General features: G+C 43.1%; 1 protein-coding gene across 1 annotated transcript in view; it reads right to left on the reverse strand.

Annotated features, from left to right (window-relative positions):
• Positions 1-9,842: 9,842 nt before the first annotated feature.
• Positions 9,843-17,354, reverse strand: part of mybbp1a (MYB binding protein (P160) 1a) — a 29,426-nt gene continuing 21,914 nt past the window's right edge. The window contains exons 15-27 of the mRNA XM_060907685.1: positions 15,069-15,235; positions 14,859-14,978; positions 14,624-14,725; positions 13,785-13,958; positions 13,538-13,695; positions 13,290-13,424; positions 13,011-13,080; positions 12,799-12,930; positions 12,440-12,508; positions 12,055-12,168; positions 11,831-11,929; positions 10,824-10,948; positions 9,843-10,401 (exon numbers count right to left, since the gene is read on the reverse strand). Of these exons, the coding sequence (XP_060763668.1) occupies positions 10,050-10,401; positions 10,824-10,948; positions 11,831-11,929; positions 12,055-12,168; positions 12,440-12,508; positions 12,799-12,930; positions 13,011-13,080; positions 13,290-13,424; positions 13,538-13,695; positions 13,785-13,958; positions 14,624-14,725; positions 14,859-14,978; positions 15,069-15,235 (1,817 nt within the window). The 3' untranslated portion in view covers positions 9,843-10,049. The remainder of the gene's footprint in view (positions 10,402-10,823; positions 10,949-11,830; positions 11,930-12,054; positions 12,169-12,439; positions 12,509-12,798; positions 12,931-13,010; positions 13,081-13,289; positions 13,425-13,537; positions 13,696-13,784; positions 13,959-14,623; positions 14,726-14,858; positions 14,979-15,068; positions 15,236-17,354) is intronic.

Genomic DNA, 17,354 nt, shown 5'->3' on the forward strand with positions numbered 1-17,354 from the left:
CGGCGCATGCACGCGCGCCTCCTCCGAGTGAAGTGCGAGTGCGCAGTGAGTCACGGTTCATCTGGGAAGAGTTTCATCCATCCAGCTCAGAGTGAACTGCGGCTGGGAAACAGAGCGAGTGGAATCTTCAAGCAAGGCCACTTCCTCCGTTTCACCGCCCACAGAGTCAGGGTTCAGTGCTCTCCCTGATGGGCTTCTGGGTGCTGGAGAACATGCTCCTGAGGAGCTGGGCTTTTCTCCTCAAAGCCCAGTTATAAAGTTGTCTCACCTACAATTACTACGCACACACACACACACACACAGATATTTCCTTTTTAACCCTCTTCCTGTTTAAGATGAACGAGTCCTGTACATTTTCACTAAAACCACAAAAAGAGTTTCACGTTCACTCTGTGGATTCGACACAGCCCTCCCCACTGTACAGGAGTGAGTCAGTGCGGTGTGTGACCTCTCAACCTGAGAGTCTCAGGTACAGCAGTTCATGAGTTTCAGTCACACCACACCTTAGTCTGGAGGAAACGGACACCTGAATGAACTCTGGGACCAGCGGATGGAGGAGTATTTCAGAAAGTCCCCTGAGATTTTCACCCACAGTCTCCAGAGTTTATACAGAACCATGAAAAACACAACCACCCAGTGAGCTTCAGGACTGTGGGAGGAAATGCCTTGTTTCAGTCTGACACGAAGGAGACCACAACTCATATCACCTCTGTTTACACCCAAAACACTGTTTACACCTCTGGTGAGCAGAAAAGCATCTCCACACACGAGGCATGTAGTAATTCACTCAGTTCACAATCTGATTCAATGTTCCCATGATATTTTTGAAAAAAAAAAAAAACTACAACAACTCAATCACTATCACTATCCAGTTTAACGTCCATCATCCACCACCAGTGGGTTGGACGCTGCATGGTGCGTTCATAGACTTCTTTTCCAGTAGGCCCTGTCCAGTGCATCCTTGGGCATGAGGCACCACTCCCTCAAGTCCTGGGTGACCACCTCCTTCCAGGTCTTGCGTGGGCGGCCCTTTTTCCTCGCCCTGTCCATCTGCAAGGACACCACCTTCCCAATGTGCTTCGGTGGACATGACCAAACCACTGCAGGCACTTGTACCTGAGGTCAGCATCAAGCTCCCCCAGGCCTAGTCTCTGGCAAAGACTACTGGTGCTGACCTCAGCCTCGGGTTTCACATTACACATCTACCTGAGCATAGCTCTCTTGTTCCTCTCCAGGCACTTCATATCCTCTCTTCTCAGAGGCCAGTTCTCACTAGCATATAGCATTGCACTTCTGACACAGGAGCTGTAGATATGATCACGAGTACAGAAAGCAAGGCTCCGACATGACAGGAGGGGTAGCAGTTCTCTGAACTTAGTCCAAGCTGCTCTGGTTCTTGTGATTGTCACAAGCTCACATCCCCCACCAGGGCATACAGCATCACCAAGATAACAGAAGGAGTCAACTGCATCTACGACATACTCACCAACAAGAACTTGGTTGTAGGGCCTGGCGTCTATTGGGCTTGCTAGACCAAGGCATCTGTCGCATCTGAAAGACAGGTCTGCGGAGAGTTTGCCTCGAATGCTTGTACATTTCTTACGCACCCAATGTTGACAACCAGTGCAAAGGATTGAGTTGCAACCCACGCCTTTCCTACACACAGCACATGGGTATTGACCAGAGTCCTTTAAGGTATTCAGATTTAAGCCAGATATCATAACCTTGGTCTTATCCATGTTCACTCTCAGTCCTTTGGATTCTAAACCATTCTTCCACAGCAGGACCTTTTCCTTGAGCTCATCTAGAGTCTCAGAGAAACAAAATGAAAATTTTATTTAAAAAAAACCCCTGCATATTCCTTATCAACTTAAATATCTCATCTCATTATCTGTAGCCGCTTTATCCTGTTCTACAGGGTCGCAGGCAAGCTGGATCCTATCCCAGCTGACTACGGGCGAAAGGCGGGGTTCACCCTGGACAAGTCGCCAGGTCATCACAGGGCTGACACATAGACACAGACAACCATTCACACTCACATTCACACCTACGCTCAATTTAGAGTCACCAGTTAACCTAACCTGCATGTCTTTGGACTGTGGGGGAAACCGGAGCACCCGGAGGAAACCCACGCGGACACGGGGAGAACATGCAAACTCTGCACAGAAAGGCCCTCGCCGGCCCCGGGGCTCGAACCCAGGACCTTCTTGCTGTGAGGCGACAGCGCTAACCACTACACCACCGTGCCGCCGTGTATATATATATATATATATATATATATATACACACACACACACTCGTGCATCTCAAAAAATTAGAATATTGTGAAAAAGTTCAATATTTTCCATCAGTTATTTAAGAAAGTGAAAATGTTATATATTATAGACTCATTACACATAAACTAAAATGTTTCAAGCATTTTTCTATTTTAATTTTAATCAGTATGGCATACAGTACAAAAACATTAAAAAAAACCCATCTCAAAATATTATAATATTTCATTTCGAGTTTGAGTAAAACAGTATGAACACAGTGTATCTCTCGGTCTAGTTCAGTACACACAACCACAATCATGGGGAAGACTGCTGACTTGACTGTTGTCCAGAAGATGATCACTGATGCCCTCCACAAGGAGGGTAAGCCACAAAAGGTCATTGCTGAAAAGGGTGGCTGGAAAAGGTGCACAAGCAACAGGGATGGCCGCAGTCTTGAGAGGATTGTCAAGAAAAGTTGATTCAAGAACTTGGGAGAGCTTCACAAGGAGTGGACTGAGGCTGGTGTCAGTGTATCAAGACCCATCATGAACAGACATCTTCAAGAAAGGGGATACAACTTTCACATTCCTAATATCAAGCTACTCCTGAGCCAGAGACAATGTCAGAAGTGTCTTATCTGGGCTAAGGAGAGAAAGAAATGGACTGTTGCTCAGTGGTCCAAAGTCCTCTTTTCAGATGAAAGCACATTTTGCATTTAATTTGGAAATCACGGTTCTAGAGTCTGGAGGAAGAGTGGAGAGGCACAGAATCCAAGGTGTTTGAAGCTCAGTGTGAAGTTTCCACAGTCTGTGATGATTTGGGGTGCCATGTCATCTGCTGGTGTTGGTCCACTGTATTTTATCAAATCCAAAGTCAACACAGCCATCTACCAGGAGATTTTTGACCACTTCATGCTTCCATCTGCTGACCAGCTTTTTGGAGATGCTGATTTCCTTTTTCAGCAGGACTTAGCACCTACCCACAGTGCCAAAACTACTACCAAATGGTTTGCTGACCATGATATTACTGTGTTTGATTGGCCAGCCAGCTTGCCTGACCTGAACCCCATAGAGAATCTGTCAAGAGGAAGATGAGAAACACCCGACCCAAAAATACAGATACACTGAAGGCCACTATCAAAGCAACCTGGGCTTCAATAACACCTCAGCAGTGCCACAGACTGATCACCTCCATGCCACAATGCACTGATACGGTAATTCATGGTAAAGGAGCCCCAACCAAGTATTGAGTGTATAAATGAATATACTTTTCAGAAGTTGGACATTTCTGTATTGTAAATCCTTTTTTTTTATTGATCTTAGGGAATATTCTAATAATCTGAGATACTGGATTTCTGATTTTCATGAGCTATAAGCCATAATCATCAAAATTAAAACAAAAAAGGCTTTAAACACTTTACATGTAATGAATATAGAATATATGAAAGTTTACCTTTTTGAATAAAATTATGAAAAAAAAAGGAACTTTTTCATGGTATTCTAATTTTTTGAGATGCACTAGTATATATGGATCCGTCTCAGAAACCTGCTCTCTCATTTGGGACATTATGGTCAAAAAACAAATTTTCTAATTTGACTTTTTTTTTGCATTTACCTAACACTCAATGTTTCTTTTGTCGTGTTTAATAAGAATAAAGATAGTATCTTGCTTTATCTGGCCTCTACTGTGGAAATGTTTTTGATTACAGTTCAAATGCTTTTGTAAAATTGATTTCCATATAAAATAACTCCATCATGAAGAATTAAAGCCCCTCCTTCACAGATGAGTGAAAATATTGAATAAATTTCCTCTTTTTGATTGCTTGGGTTAAAAACACCAAATTATGATGACTGAATTGATTATTCACTTAAATATGAATAATATGATACAGTTTGGGTATTTGATACGGCGAAATAGGACACAATGGAAAAATCAAGAACACACCGGAAAGATGAGAATAACGGCGGTGGTAAAAGAACAGCGACTGTACCGGCTGAAGGTCGCGCAGGTCTCTGCTGCGGCGCGCGAGCAACGGGACATCACTACCGCACCGGACGGAGCGCGAGGCGGGGGCGGGGCAAAATGACTGGCCGTAGATTCTATCAAAAGTTCGATCTAAATTGACCATGGTTGCAAAATATTGGCCAAAAATACACAAACACTACGAAATATGAAAGATGAAAAAGAAACAAACATTCTATTGCCTTATACTGCAAGACTAAAACAAAAAACTGTCAAAACTCCCCTTTTCAGCGATAACGTCCGAACAGATCACCCGCGTAACAGAGAGACCGCAAATGGAAGCACGATCAACTTCTAACTGCTGAAGTGGAAAATTCCATTCTACACATGCAGATTGTTAATGTGTGTCCTTCCCCGCACACAAATAACACGCTACAGTAAAAAATAAACCACAACTCATTTTATAGCTCAGAAATTCATACAAGACCAGCTACCATCGTAACATATTCTGTAAGAAACATATTCTATACCTAACTTTCAGCTTTCGTTTTAAAAAACAAAACTGCAGATTTATAAGTAAATGTTTATATGGCGTAGTGATTTTGAGTTACTGCTTTTGGTGAGGTCGTGACCTTGACCCTGAGGCTTTCTGTTTAGATCAAAACACACGATCGTATTGGTTTTGGGTTTGTGGAAAATGGAGTTACAACGGTGATGAAATATTTTGCATGATGTTTTATTATGGTTATGATTATTCTGTGAGCGCACCAATCCTTAGGTGTATAAAGTTACAACTTAAAATACAATTAGTGATAACTGTAGACTTTTCAACCTTTTTAAGGGAATGCGATGGAGTCAACCATTTATCATGTCCCAGATCAAGCCGCCATTTTCCCACAAATTTGCAGAATTTTTGGCAAATTCTGAATACAGTATTCACATCAAAGATTTAGTTTTATCTGTATTATTTCTTTCATCATTTTATTTCAAATTAAAACCAACATCACCATTCAAAACCGTATAGTTTATTGACTGAGTATATTTACAGGGTTCCTACAGATATTTTATGTTGAATTTACTACCTTTTTACTACCTTCACAATTTTTTTTACTACCAAAGCGACAATTTGGATTTGGACATTTTCTCACAATTTAACAAGGTAATCTTTGAGTGTATGTGTTAGTCCAAGTGAATGTGCTACATATAAGTTAGTGACAACTCTACCCAAAGAGTTGGATTGATGAGACAAGATAGAAAGAAAATCTGAATGTACCGGTAGTGTAACTATTTCCCTTTGGACGCATAATAGAACCTCCCATTGCTAGAGCTACACATGGAGTAATGCATATTTGCATAAAAGAAAACAAACTTCCACATACAAGTTATAATTTTATTGAACTGTGAAACTGTGGCCCATAACCTCTTAACGGGTACACAGATTTGCACTAAACCTTGTGTGTCAACACTTCACATTAAGTACAAGATCTGATTACATTTTGTCGGCCAACGCTTTCAAGATGGCCAACCTTTTGTTTGTGGAATAATCTTTTGAACAGGTGAACAGATTTGCACAAAAAATCTTATGTGCTTAGGTACATCAACTCATTACATTTAAATCAGGTCAAATGGCAAACACGAACCCACACACACACACAAAGCGCACGCACACATGGGTGCACACACACATGACAAAGACAAGACACACACCCTAAAGATACAAAACACACATAACCCAAGCCCTATTTTGGCAGTCTCTCAACACATTGCCAAGTTTGCTTAAGATAGTCATTTGCACCAGTCCTGTAGTGGTGAAGGCCCGTGGGCAGAGTCAACACCTTCCTCCCAGAGATCAGTGTTTTAGAGGGTTAATCTTAATCATTTCAACAGATTTGCTTATCACATTTTGGATGCCTCAAATGGCGCGCACACAACGCACCAGGCGCGCACACAACGCACCAGGCACACACACAACGCATTACATGTGCCTCAGTTGTTTGACCTTTTCTTCGATCAACTTTTCAATGAACGCCTCTCGCCGATTGCCATCTACCGCCTTTAGCCAGTCTTTAAAATCAGGTTCCTCCAGCCAGAGGTCTGAAAATTTGCATTTCCCCATTGTTTAATTCTCATGCAGATGTCGCCAGTCGGGTTAACAGATAGATTTGACTAGAGCCGTATAAACAAAGTCAGTCTCGTACTAAATAATCTCTGGTATAAATTTATACTGGATTCGACCATTATTGGAATTCAATGCGCCTGCGCCACCAACTCCTCACTGCGGTCCTCCTCGATACATAAAAATAAATTCGCCCAAATGTAGCAATTTATGGATATTATGGCATGCAGGTTAATTAAACGAATTAGAAAACACATAGGCCCAGTTGGATGGGGGTCAAAAAAAATTTACTACCACGTCAGATTACGTTTACTACCTTTTACTACTTTTTACTGGCCATAATTTAGCCTATTTTAATTAACTACCTTTTACTACCTTTTAAAACCCCGCGGGAACCCTGATTTAGTGGGGTTCCCCCACAGCAGTGGCGGCTGGTAGTCTTTCAAACAGGGGAGGCTGGTCGGTTACGATATTTCCAGATTTTAAAAGAAAAAAGAAAAAACACATCAATTTTGCCCATACTCTTGCCTCTGATCTGGCTGATTGTTGGCAGGGTCACAAACTGTGAAATAACAGGTTCTTTTGGCCCATTAGCCTACTGTCCAATATACATGATGGTGGTGTTGGGGGGGGGAGGGGTATATTTCAACATTTTATATTTTAAAATTGTGGCATGTTGTTTAAAAATTGATCATTATTGAAAGCAGCTCTTTGTCAGGAACCTCAGCAGTAACAGCAGAGTGTTCTGGAATAGGCACAAGCACTGACCTTGGGGAGCCAAACATAGAGCTGGGGGCCACACATTTCATTCAATGACACTTTCCCTATATTTTACTTATTTTGACTGAGAAATGTTTTATTGACAATTTTGATAACCCTTCACTTTTAATCCAGGTCTGTAGTGTGAAATGTTCTCGGCTGTGTTTTTGTTTAAAAATGTTTTCCAAATTGTAGCTGTGTTTAATTCATATCCAGAGAAATATATATTCCAATATAATATACTCAGCATAAACATTTTAAATAGATTCTATATTTTTGGTCCATCCATGACATATTACTAAAGTAGCCTATTTACTGTTGTTGATGTGGGTCACTTGCTGTTAGCCAATTCACTTTCTCGTACCAGGAGAGCTGAAAGGAACGAGTATTATTCCCTACCTTTTTCACCAAGTCAATTTGAGGCGTTGGTCTACCCTGCTCTTTAATTTAAATTTTTTCCTCGAAAGGAAGACTGGCAAATGGCTTCGCCAAAATTAAATCAGCAATGCTTGGCATCCGTGCGCAGCTTTCTTGCTAGCTGACTAGCCCCCTCAAGTTCAAGTTCAGTCACTCAAATAAATGAAATTTCTGGAACTAAGATAGCAAACTTGACAACACTATATTTACACTTTATTTACAATGAAAATATATACAAACAAAAAAGCTGGTAGAAACCGTATGTAATGAATGAAATCGAAATGTAAGCTGATCTCTTACAATCAGGGCCTTGAACCGGAATTTTTTTCCTATCGGTTTGTTCCGAACAGAAACGGAATTTTAACGTTTCCGGTTTTGGGTTCCACCATTAAATAGACGTTCCCGAACCGGTTAGAACAAAAAAATTTCGTTCCCGGAACGGTTAATTACGTTCCCTGTCAGCTGTTTAACAAATGGCTATAAAATTATGTCTCTGTCTCATCCAGCTTAAGCCAAATGTAGGCTAATTCTATTACAACCTTCATTACATAAGACAAGAAATAATTCAAAACAATTATTATTTCAAATGTTGGCGATTTGGATTCTCAGTATGTCTTCCCATCTACACAAACAGAAAAAGTGCCAAAAATGAAAGAGAATTCGTTTAGTGTGTTACCAAAGGCTAGTCAGGCCCTATAGAGGGCTACCGCATGACGTCACCGCGCCGCGAGATTTTGTTAGGCGCCATATTGGAAGACCAAGTACACATCTATGCAAGTACATACATACATAAAACAAACTACACCTGAAATGTAGCCAGGGCCGGTTCTGCCCTAATCTGGACCCGGGTGCAACATCGCGCAACCCCCCCCCCCCAAAAAAAAACCCCAACAGTCTAAATCAGGACAACCATCACATAACTATAAACATTTTATATCAACTATTTTAAATAAATGGGCTATAATAAATAAGCCTGCAGGCAGCCACGGCGGGCTGCCTCAGAAAAGTAACCATTCAATGACACAACTAAAAGCCTGCAGCCACGGCGGGCTGCCTCAGAAAAGTAACCATTTGTCCTACCTTAAAACTCGTTTTGCATTTTCTGCCTCCTTTTTTGTATTTTCGACCCTCCGTTTATTTTCTTTCCTTTTCTGAAAACCCGATTTGTGTCCAGACATTTTGTTCTGCTACCAACGAACTAACTCGTCAGGTCTCGTCTCTCGAGCCCGCGATGATTCCCGTGGGAGGGGCAACAACTGATACATTTTTACAAACAGCCAATAGGGAGGTTGCAACGTTCAGGCTCTTCTTTGCTCAGACACTCAGTAATGGAGATGTGATAGTAGTCCACCTTCCCGCTCTCTCCATTCAATCAGCGAACGTCACACAGGAAGTGAACCCCAGCGGGTCATAGAAACTTGCGCAGGAGAAGAATGACTTTTATTTGTAGGCTACAGAAACTTTGAGGAACGAAATAAAAACCGGTATTAACCGGTTACCATTATTTTTAATAAGCGTTTCTGTTCCGGAACATAAAAAATAATAAAGTTTCTGGTTTCGTTTCTGTTCCATGTGAAATAGAAAAAGTTCCCAGTTTTCGTTTTTGTTCCTTGAACCGGTTCAAAGCCCTGCTTACAATACACCACAGCACTTGCGAATCCGCATGGGACTGAACTGAAATTCACCGCTGCCTGTCTATATTTGAAACGAGCTGTCAATCAAAGAAAATATCCGGCCGCTTTCACCAATCACCAGTCTCCTTGCGGAAACTGCCATGTCCCTCCCACTGTGAGGCTGGGAGTCCGTGGGCGGGCGTTTTCGCAGTATTTGTCCAATAATTGTCTTGCATTTTGAGATTGACAAGCGCATCGCTCCCAAATGCCATTGAAGTCCACTGAGTCTGGGCTGCATCGCGCTGTCACGAGGGGGAAAAACTCACGCACACATTAGGCGAACTGGGGAAAGTTATAATGGAATGATTTCGCACTGTAGTTGGGTTGAGCACATATATTTCTATGATTCTGGATCTGAAATAGCAATGTTATAAGGTCGGCTATAACATAAGCCTAGTGCAATTCATCCTACACGATGTTCGTCATTTTTAGAGGAGGCTGAGCCTCCCTCGTTGTCTTAGAGCAATCGCCTGTGCCCCACAGTACCCAGTTTCTGAGACAGACCCATATTATATATAAAAATGTGTGTATATATATGTGTGTGTGTGTGTAATTAGAGCTGTGTTACTTCGGCCTACAGTGAAGCCGTGTGTATTCTTGCAAAGTGTTCAGGAAGTTATCCTCAAGCCTGAGTTCAGCATGTGACTTCACACACATTCATCTGTACAATAAAAGATTTAATGACATTTCTGACACTACAGTAAAAAGTCTTTAATGACATTATTATTATTAATAATAATAATATTATTATTCTTTTACAAAAATAAGCATGTGCGTGTAAATAACGTCCCCCAGGAGTTCAGGGTTAGAGGAAGTCAGTGCTGATCATCCCCCTCCTGATTCCACCAGTAACTCTGCGGTTTAGAGTCACTCAGCGCTGCTCTGCGCTCCACTCTCCTTTTTCTTCTTCTTGTTTTTCTTCTCCGGGTGACTCGGGGGCTGCTGAGCCTTGGTTTTTTTAGCAGGAGGATGATTCTGTGTTTCTGACTCACTCCTTTTCTTTTTATTATTCTTCCTCCTCTTCTTCCCCTCCTCTCCTCTGGCTCCTCCTCCTGGTGTGGGCGTGTCTGTAGCGTCTTTACCCTCCAAGACCACGGGCTTCTTGCAGTTTTTGCGTTTCTTGCTCTCAGGAAGGAAACCTTTCTTCTTTTTCTTCGGCTCCTCCTGCTCGGTCTGTTCCTCCTCCTTCGCTTTCTTCACCTTCTCCACCTTCGGCTTCCTGACAGTGACAGAAATGTGAAAATTACACACACGCTCTGAACCACACGAGGATTTATCTATCTACACGTTTATGCATTTTCCTGAAGAACAGGAACCCGATCCCTCCACACTTAAGGATTACAGCCCCATTTTAGAGTCCCACAGGCAGGGTTCTGGTTTACATCCCTTTAAATGATTTTATAATCTTACTTTTATTTTTTTAAACCTGATTTTTTGCTTATTTTTATTGTGTATACTTATTTTATATCTAAAGCACACTGAAGGATCTCTGTACGATAACAGGCTCCGTAAGTAAACTTAACTCAGGATGGGATCAGATTCAGGCTGCAGTGTGCTGTACTGTGTGTGTGTGTGTGTGTGTGTGTGTGTGTGTGTGTGTGTGTGTGTGTGTGTGTGTTTTCGAAGGAATTCTAGACTCACTGAAGGCCAAACAACTTCATGACGCCCCAGTATGTGTCCTCCAGCTTCCCAGACTTCTGCAGACTCCCATCGGCGTTCATGGACCTCAGAACATTCCGGAGATCTTCTAGCTTCACCTTCAACTTCTGCTCAGGAAAGAAAGGATGACTTTTAGGTTTCATAAACAGCTGGATGAATAAACTGCTCACATTTTTATGCCATAAACCTCAGGGTGTGTGTGTGTGTGTTCACTGCCTGACCTGCTGATGTGTATAAAGTTCTAATCAAACCCCAAAAGCCTCCATGAAGAAGTGTCCCTCACACAAGGTCACAGTAAAGTCTCTCTCCTTCCTGTCTGTCCAAACTCCCTCACTTCCTGTCCATCAGTGTCTGTGTAACAGTAACGAGCTCACAGCTGGGCTTCGGTTTAACTTCAGAGTCACAGTCAGGATGTCAAGCGACACAGCACCTCTAATTTATCATCAATTTATTCTAGTTAAAATAATAAAGTCACTTCTTTACTGGATAAACAGAGAGATTCATGTGATCTCTCTCACATACGGCTCAGTCCAGTTGGGACATGTGGAGCTCAGCTGAACTGAACTCACATTAGTGCTCGAACATCATCAGGACCCTGGAACTGAAACCAAGCAGCCACTTTAAACCAACAGCAGAACTCCAGCACTGGGTGGGTGGATGTTCATTACACATCAGCAGACACTGACTGTCCAATCACAGGAGGAGGAACTCTCTCTCTCATTAAACATCTTTAACTTCCTAATCTTTTACCTTTTTACCAATTTATTTATAGTGTTTCCTTCAGTGCCAGTTTCACATTAACACACTTCAGTGTTCAGTCACGGTGCGTGACGGGGAAACCGCCTTCCCAAGTCAGTGACATGCAATTAATTCATTTACTAAAGTGCTAATAATAAAGCCATCGCTGTAACGTGTTATTGATCAAATGTTCGTGGTGATGGTGCGGCGTTAGAGACGGCGGTGATGGTGAATAAATCCGGGTTCTGTACCTGATGGTGAACGGTTTTAATGAGGAAGTGAGCGAGCTCCAGTGCTTTCACCGTCTTCTCATGAACAGCTTTCGTTTTACACTCCACTTTCTGCAGAGTCTGAGACACACACACACACACACACACACACACACACACAGTCAGAATGTGTACACAGTGTTGTGGTTGTGACCCCTCCCCCCAGTGTAACGGTGTTTATGAGGAGGTGATTCAGGGCGTGGTACCTGTGTGAGCTGCTCTGTGGTTCTCTGACAGACTTCAGTCCACTGAGTGTCAGCCATCAGCTGCTTCACCTCCTTACACTGTAGCGCTCTGAGCACCATCACACACGCCTGGCCCTGCACACACACACACACACACACACGAATAAAAATCTACAGGAGTTTATTACATGCAAATGAATACTACACTGAATATGGATGAGTGGATATTTGAATAACTCCGCCCACTCTGACCTGTACCTGAGCTAGCCTGGGTCATAATGCGCATATAATAAACTTTATTCACAGCGCACTGCTCACAAACCAATACAGCGAGTAAAAACGCAAGAAAATAACACTCACTGACGTGCACGTGAGAGAGAGAGAGAGAGAGAGAGAGATGTACTACCTGTTGGTGTTCTCTGACTCCGCCCGTGATATTCTCAACTGCTGTGTCCAAAAGATTCACACACACAACCTAAAACACACACACACACACACACACACACACACACACACACACACACACACACACACACAGTGCGTTAAACACCAGCTCATTCTGAAAGCTAACATTCAAGTATTTTAGCAGGTAAAAATAAAAAATAAATATTTGATTCACTGACTCTCAAATGACTCCTGCAATATGATTCAAAGAAAACAATTCACAAACTGACTCACTGTTCTGGAATGTGAGCACGTTCTTGACTGTGTGTAATGTGTGTGTGTAATAAGATATGTGTAGTGTGTGTGTGTGTGTACACTCACAGGGAATCTGGTGAACAGTTCAGTAAACATGTCTCCAGTCAGTGGACTTTTCCGTCGTGTCATAAAGGACGTGAGTGCGGCTCTGAAACATGATGTTACTCTCTCCACATCCACTTTACCCATAATCCTCTTCTACACACACACCAGGACACCAATTTAACCAGACACACACAAACTAATTCCCGTTAATGCTGTGTGTGTGTTGATCATACCTCAGCTGTGTGTTTGGAGTCCGTGTCCTTCATCGCACCTCTCAACACCTTAACCAGGTAAAGTGCAGCACTGAAACACAAACACACACTATGGAATGCGTTCTAGTAAAGCGGGATTAGGGCTATATTGTAGGAAATAAGGATTTGGGATTACGGCAGAGGGATTATAAATGATGGTGTCGGGACTCGGGAGGGATGGACTATGGAGTGTTGGGATTAGTAGACTCGCGGTGTCAGTGAGCAGTTCAGCGATGAGTCAGGATTAAATCAGCGTCTCACCTGAAGTAATACAGCGCCACTGAGGAGTCGGACAGCTTCTGTGCTCGACTAATCAGGCGCTCCAGCATGTCATGAAGCTCCGCCTCCTGGCCCTCGACCTCTCTGCAGTAATGTTTCCCACGACACAGCTGATTCCTGTCTCACACACACACACTGTGAACCTCAAAGACTCACTGGTGAAGTGCCAGTAACAAACCTACATTCTCTCTCACACACACACACACACACACACACACACACACACACACCTGAAGATGTGCGCGGCTCGGCGCAGAAAGTCCTGCTCGTGCTGTCCGCTCTCGGAGCTCATGCAGTTCTCAATGACACTGAGCAGCGGCTCCACCAACCCCAACACCAACACACTGCTGCCCTGCTTACACAGGAACACGTCCAGCAAGTCCAGCGCCTGCACACACACACACACACACACACACAGACAGAGTTAATCACGTATTAAACAGAAATAATAAATGCTGTCAGACTTTAGAAACTTACTTTAATCTTGAAGTCCCGGACGAGTGTTTGCTCTTTGCGCAGTCGCTCCTTCTCATCCTTTTTGGCCTGCAGTTTCTTCTTCTGTTCTCCGAACAGAACGGCCAGGTTTTTATCCAACTTCATCATGGCCTCGTCATCCAGCTCCTCGTCCTCGCTGCTGTCCTCCTCCGTGGCCTGAACACCAGAATCAATCACAGTAATCCTTCATCGTGTCCCGATTTAACCAGAGTCTCATCACCACATGCCGCCTCAGGACTCGCAGCTCATTTGTTTTTATTAAACAGGGTGTGATTTTGTTTCAGGAAAATGTGATCTCACTGATCCACTCGTGCTTTGCAGGGTAAAAATTAAATGATTCGCGCTCAGGTTTCTGTTGCGTCACAGCAGCGTTCAGAGAAAACAGTCACAGCTCTAAACAAAAGACTTCAAGAAACCACAGAAAATAAACACACGGCCAACTGAATTTCTGTGAACCTGTGAGTCATATCTCTCTCTCTCACACACACACACACACACACACACACACACACACACACACACTCTCTCCCCCGAGAATTTGCTTAATAACAGAAAAAAAAAAGTGAATCAGTCATGAGAATTATGAGTCACTTTAGCGAATCAATGCTGAACAGCCTCGCAGTGTTTGTTTTTTACATTTAATCTGATTCATTTCCAGGTTTACACCATCAATATCGATATAAAATTATTTTCTTTTGATCAAAAAGCCTGAAATGTCATCAAACACCAAGTTTTGATCAACACTGCATTTGTTTTGTGAATCGAGTCACCTGATTCACTTCAGTCATTTCAAACAGACAGTTCAGAACGATTCACTGTACCAGAGCGTTCTGTCCCTGCAACACCTTCATCAGCTCCAGACGGAAATTCTGATCCACTTCCTCCTCCTCATCTTCATCTGAGGAGTCAGAGTCCTCTTCATCCTAACGACCCAATCATAAAGGTTATAAAACGGGAGATACGGTTCATTTCTATATTACATCCTGAATTCAGGAGTGTGTGTGTGTGTGTGTGTGTGTGTGTGTGTGTGTGTGTGTGTGTGTTGGAGAGACTCACCTCTACCTCTTGCTCTTCATCTCCCTCTTCCTCCTCCTGTGTTTTCTTCTTCTTCTCTCCATCATTGTCATCTGTCACCAGCACACCGCTTTCCTCCTCGTCCTTACTCGGGTCCAGAACCTTAATCACCATCACAGCTCAGATCAGAACCACACACAAAGTCGGTGTGTGTGTGTGTGTGTGTGTGTGTGTGAGAGAGAGAGATCTTACGTTCAGTATGGCAGCGAGTGCAGGCTGTGTGAGATAAGGACACACTCGGCTGAAGGTGGTCTTACACACACTGCGGATGAGACGGCTGGGCTGAGCGAGGAGAGACAGCAGGATATCCACCACCACCTCCACCCAGTGAGGCTCCGCCCCCTCAGCCTGCTCGCTGTCTGAAACACAAACTAATTATTCAGTCTTATTATTCTTGTTTACGACACGTGCACTGAGCACGTTCAACATAAAAACACTCCACGATGGGCTGAACAGGCTAGGCTGGTGGAAACTGCAGAGGAACTTCTAAAGCTCGATGGAATTACTCCACCTCTCCATCCCCCACCCTCTATAAGAAACGCTTACTACTACATTCGGAACATGACCTGTTAATGACACGCATAGTGGAGAGACAGCTGCGACAATCAAAACAAAACTTTTTTGAGCAAGGAGATAAGGCAGGGAGCCGCGTGGCACAGCAGGCCCGTGCAGTTAGCGCTTCGAGATTGAGCTCTCAAATTAAGCTACCTGATGGTAGCCACACTTCTGATCCAGCAGTTATCAGTAAATCTTTTTCTGATTTCTATACCACACTGTATACTTCTGAATGCAACCCAACTACGGCAGCGACCCCTAATCCTTTAGGCCGGTTAACGTATCCTCAGAGTGACGTAAACATCGCTAGAGAACTGGGTAGAACCATCACTTTGTTGGAGATACATGAACCAATCAATTCGATGCAAAACAGGAAATCTCCCGGTCCCGACGGCTTTACAGCCGAGTTCTTTAAGGCATGCTCGATGTTACTAGCTCCTATCCTTGTGAGAATGTTCAAGGATTCCTTTATTGAAGGCAGACTGCCAGTGACCTTGTATGAGGCATCTATTTCACCGCTTCTGAAGAAACACAGAGATCCTACCTCTTGTGGGAACTATAGACCTGTCTCACTTTTAAACATAGATTATACGATTCTCGCAAAGGTTCTTGCCCTCCGTCTCCAGAGTGAGATGCCATCAGTAATCTCATTAGACCAGACAGGCTTCACATTGGGGAGACATCCATTCTTTAACACCAGAAGGCTGCTGAACATCATATTCTCACCCGCGTCAAACACTCCTGAAATCGTAGCGGCGCTTGACGCAGAGAAAGCTCTCGATCGGGTGGAGTGGGGATTTCTATTTTTCATCTTAGAGAAATTTGGCTTTGATTCTAACTTTATTTCTTGGTTTAAACTTCTTTATGCCACTCCCTGTGCTTCTGTAAATACTAACGGCATTCATTCAGCATACTTCCCTCTCAAACGTGGGACCCGACAGGGCTGAATGAGTTTGAAGGCATTTCTCATTTTGGTTTAGTTCATAAACTCGCTTTATATGCTGATGACCTTCTCTTATTTATTTCAAATCCTACATCCTCCCTCCCCTCAATTTTGTCCACTCTGGATCAGTTTGGGCACCTATCAGGGTATAAATTGAACATTCAGAAAAGTGAGCTATTTTTTGTTAATAATTTGGCGAGATCCCTCCCACATTCTCTATTTCCTTTCAAAATAGCTGAAGGAGGATTCAAGTATTTGGGGGTGTTTATTACCAGCCCCTTCAGGGAACTCTTTCAGAAGAATTTTCAGCCCCTATTAGATAAATGCAAGTCGGACTTGTCTAGATGGGCTGCCCTCCTCTTGTCCCTTGCAGGCCGAGTTAATCTCATTAAGATGGTTATTCTTCCGAAATTTCTGTATCTTTTTCAACACATCCCAATTTGTCTTAGTAAATCCTTTTTTGCTCACCTCGACAACAACTCAATGCTTTCACTTGGCATAATAAACCAGCCCGTATTAAAAAAAAAACAACATTCTTCAACTTTCTAAACCTGAAGGGGGACCAGCATTGCCAAATTTTCGCCACTATTTTTGGGCCTGCAACATCAATAAACTTGTATATTGGCTCCATGGGGAGGGTGTAGACACCTGTCCACCTCAGGCTCACACTGAGAGATCATCCTCTTCTTGCTCCTTACACTCCACAATCTGTTCCCAGCTCCCCATAAACGCCCATAATGTCTCACCCAATCCGGTCGTCACAAATACAATTAAAATTTGGATTCAGTTCAGGAAACAGCACGGCTTACACAGAGCTTCGACTTGTGCTCCAGTTTTGAATAATCATGCATTTCTCCCTTCTTGCTCTGACCCTACATTTCGTCGATGGTCAGATAAGGGCCTCAGAACACTTATGGGCCTTTTCCACTACCCTTTTTCAGCTCACTTCAGCCCAACACGGCTCGCGTTTTGACTGGCCC

The sequence above is a fragment of the Neoarius graeffei genome, chromosome 24 (assembly GCF_027579695.1).
Source record: "Neoarius graeffei isolate fNeoGra1 chromosome 24, fNeoGra1.pri, whole genome shotgun sequence".
In the NCBI taxonomy this organism is placed as follows: domain Eukaryota; kingdom Metazoa; phylum Chordata; class Actinopteri; order Siluriformes; family Ariidae; genus Neoarius; species Neoarius graeffei.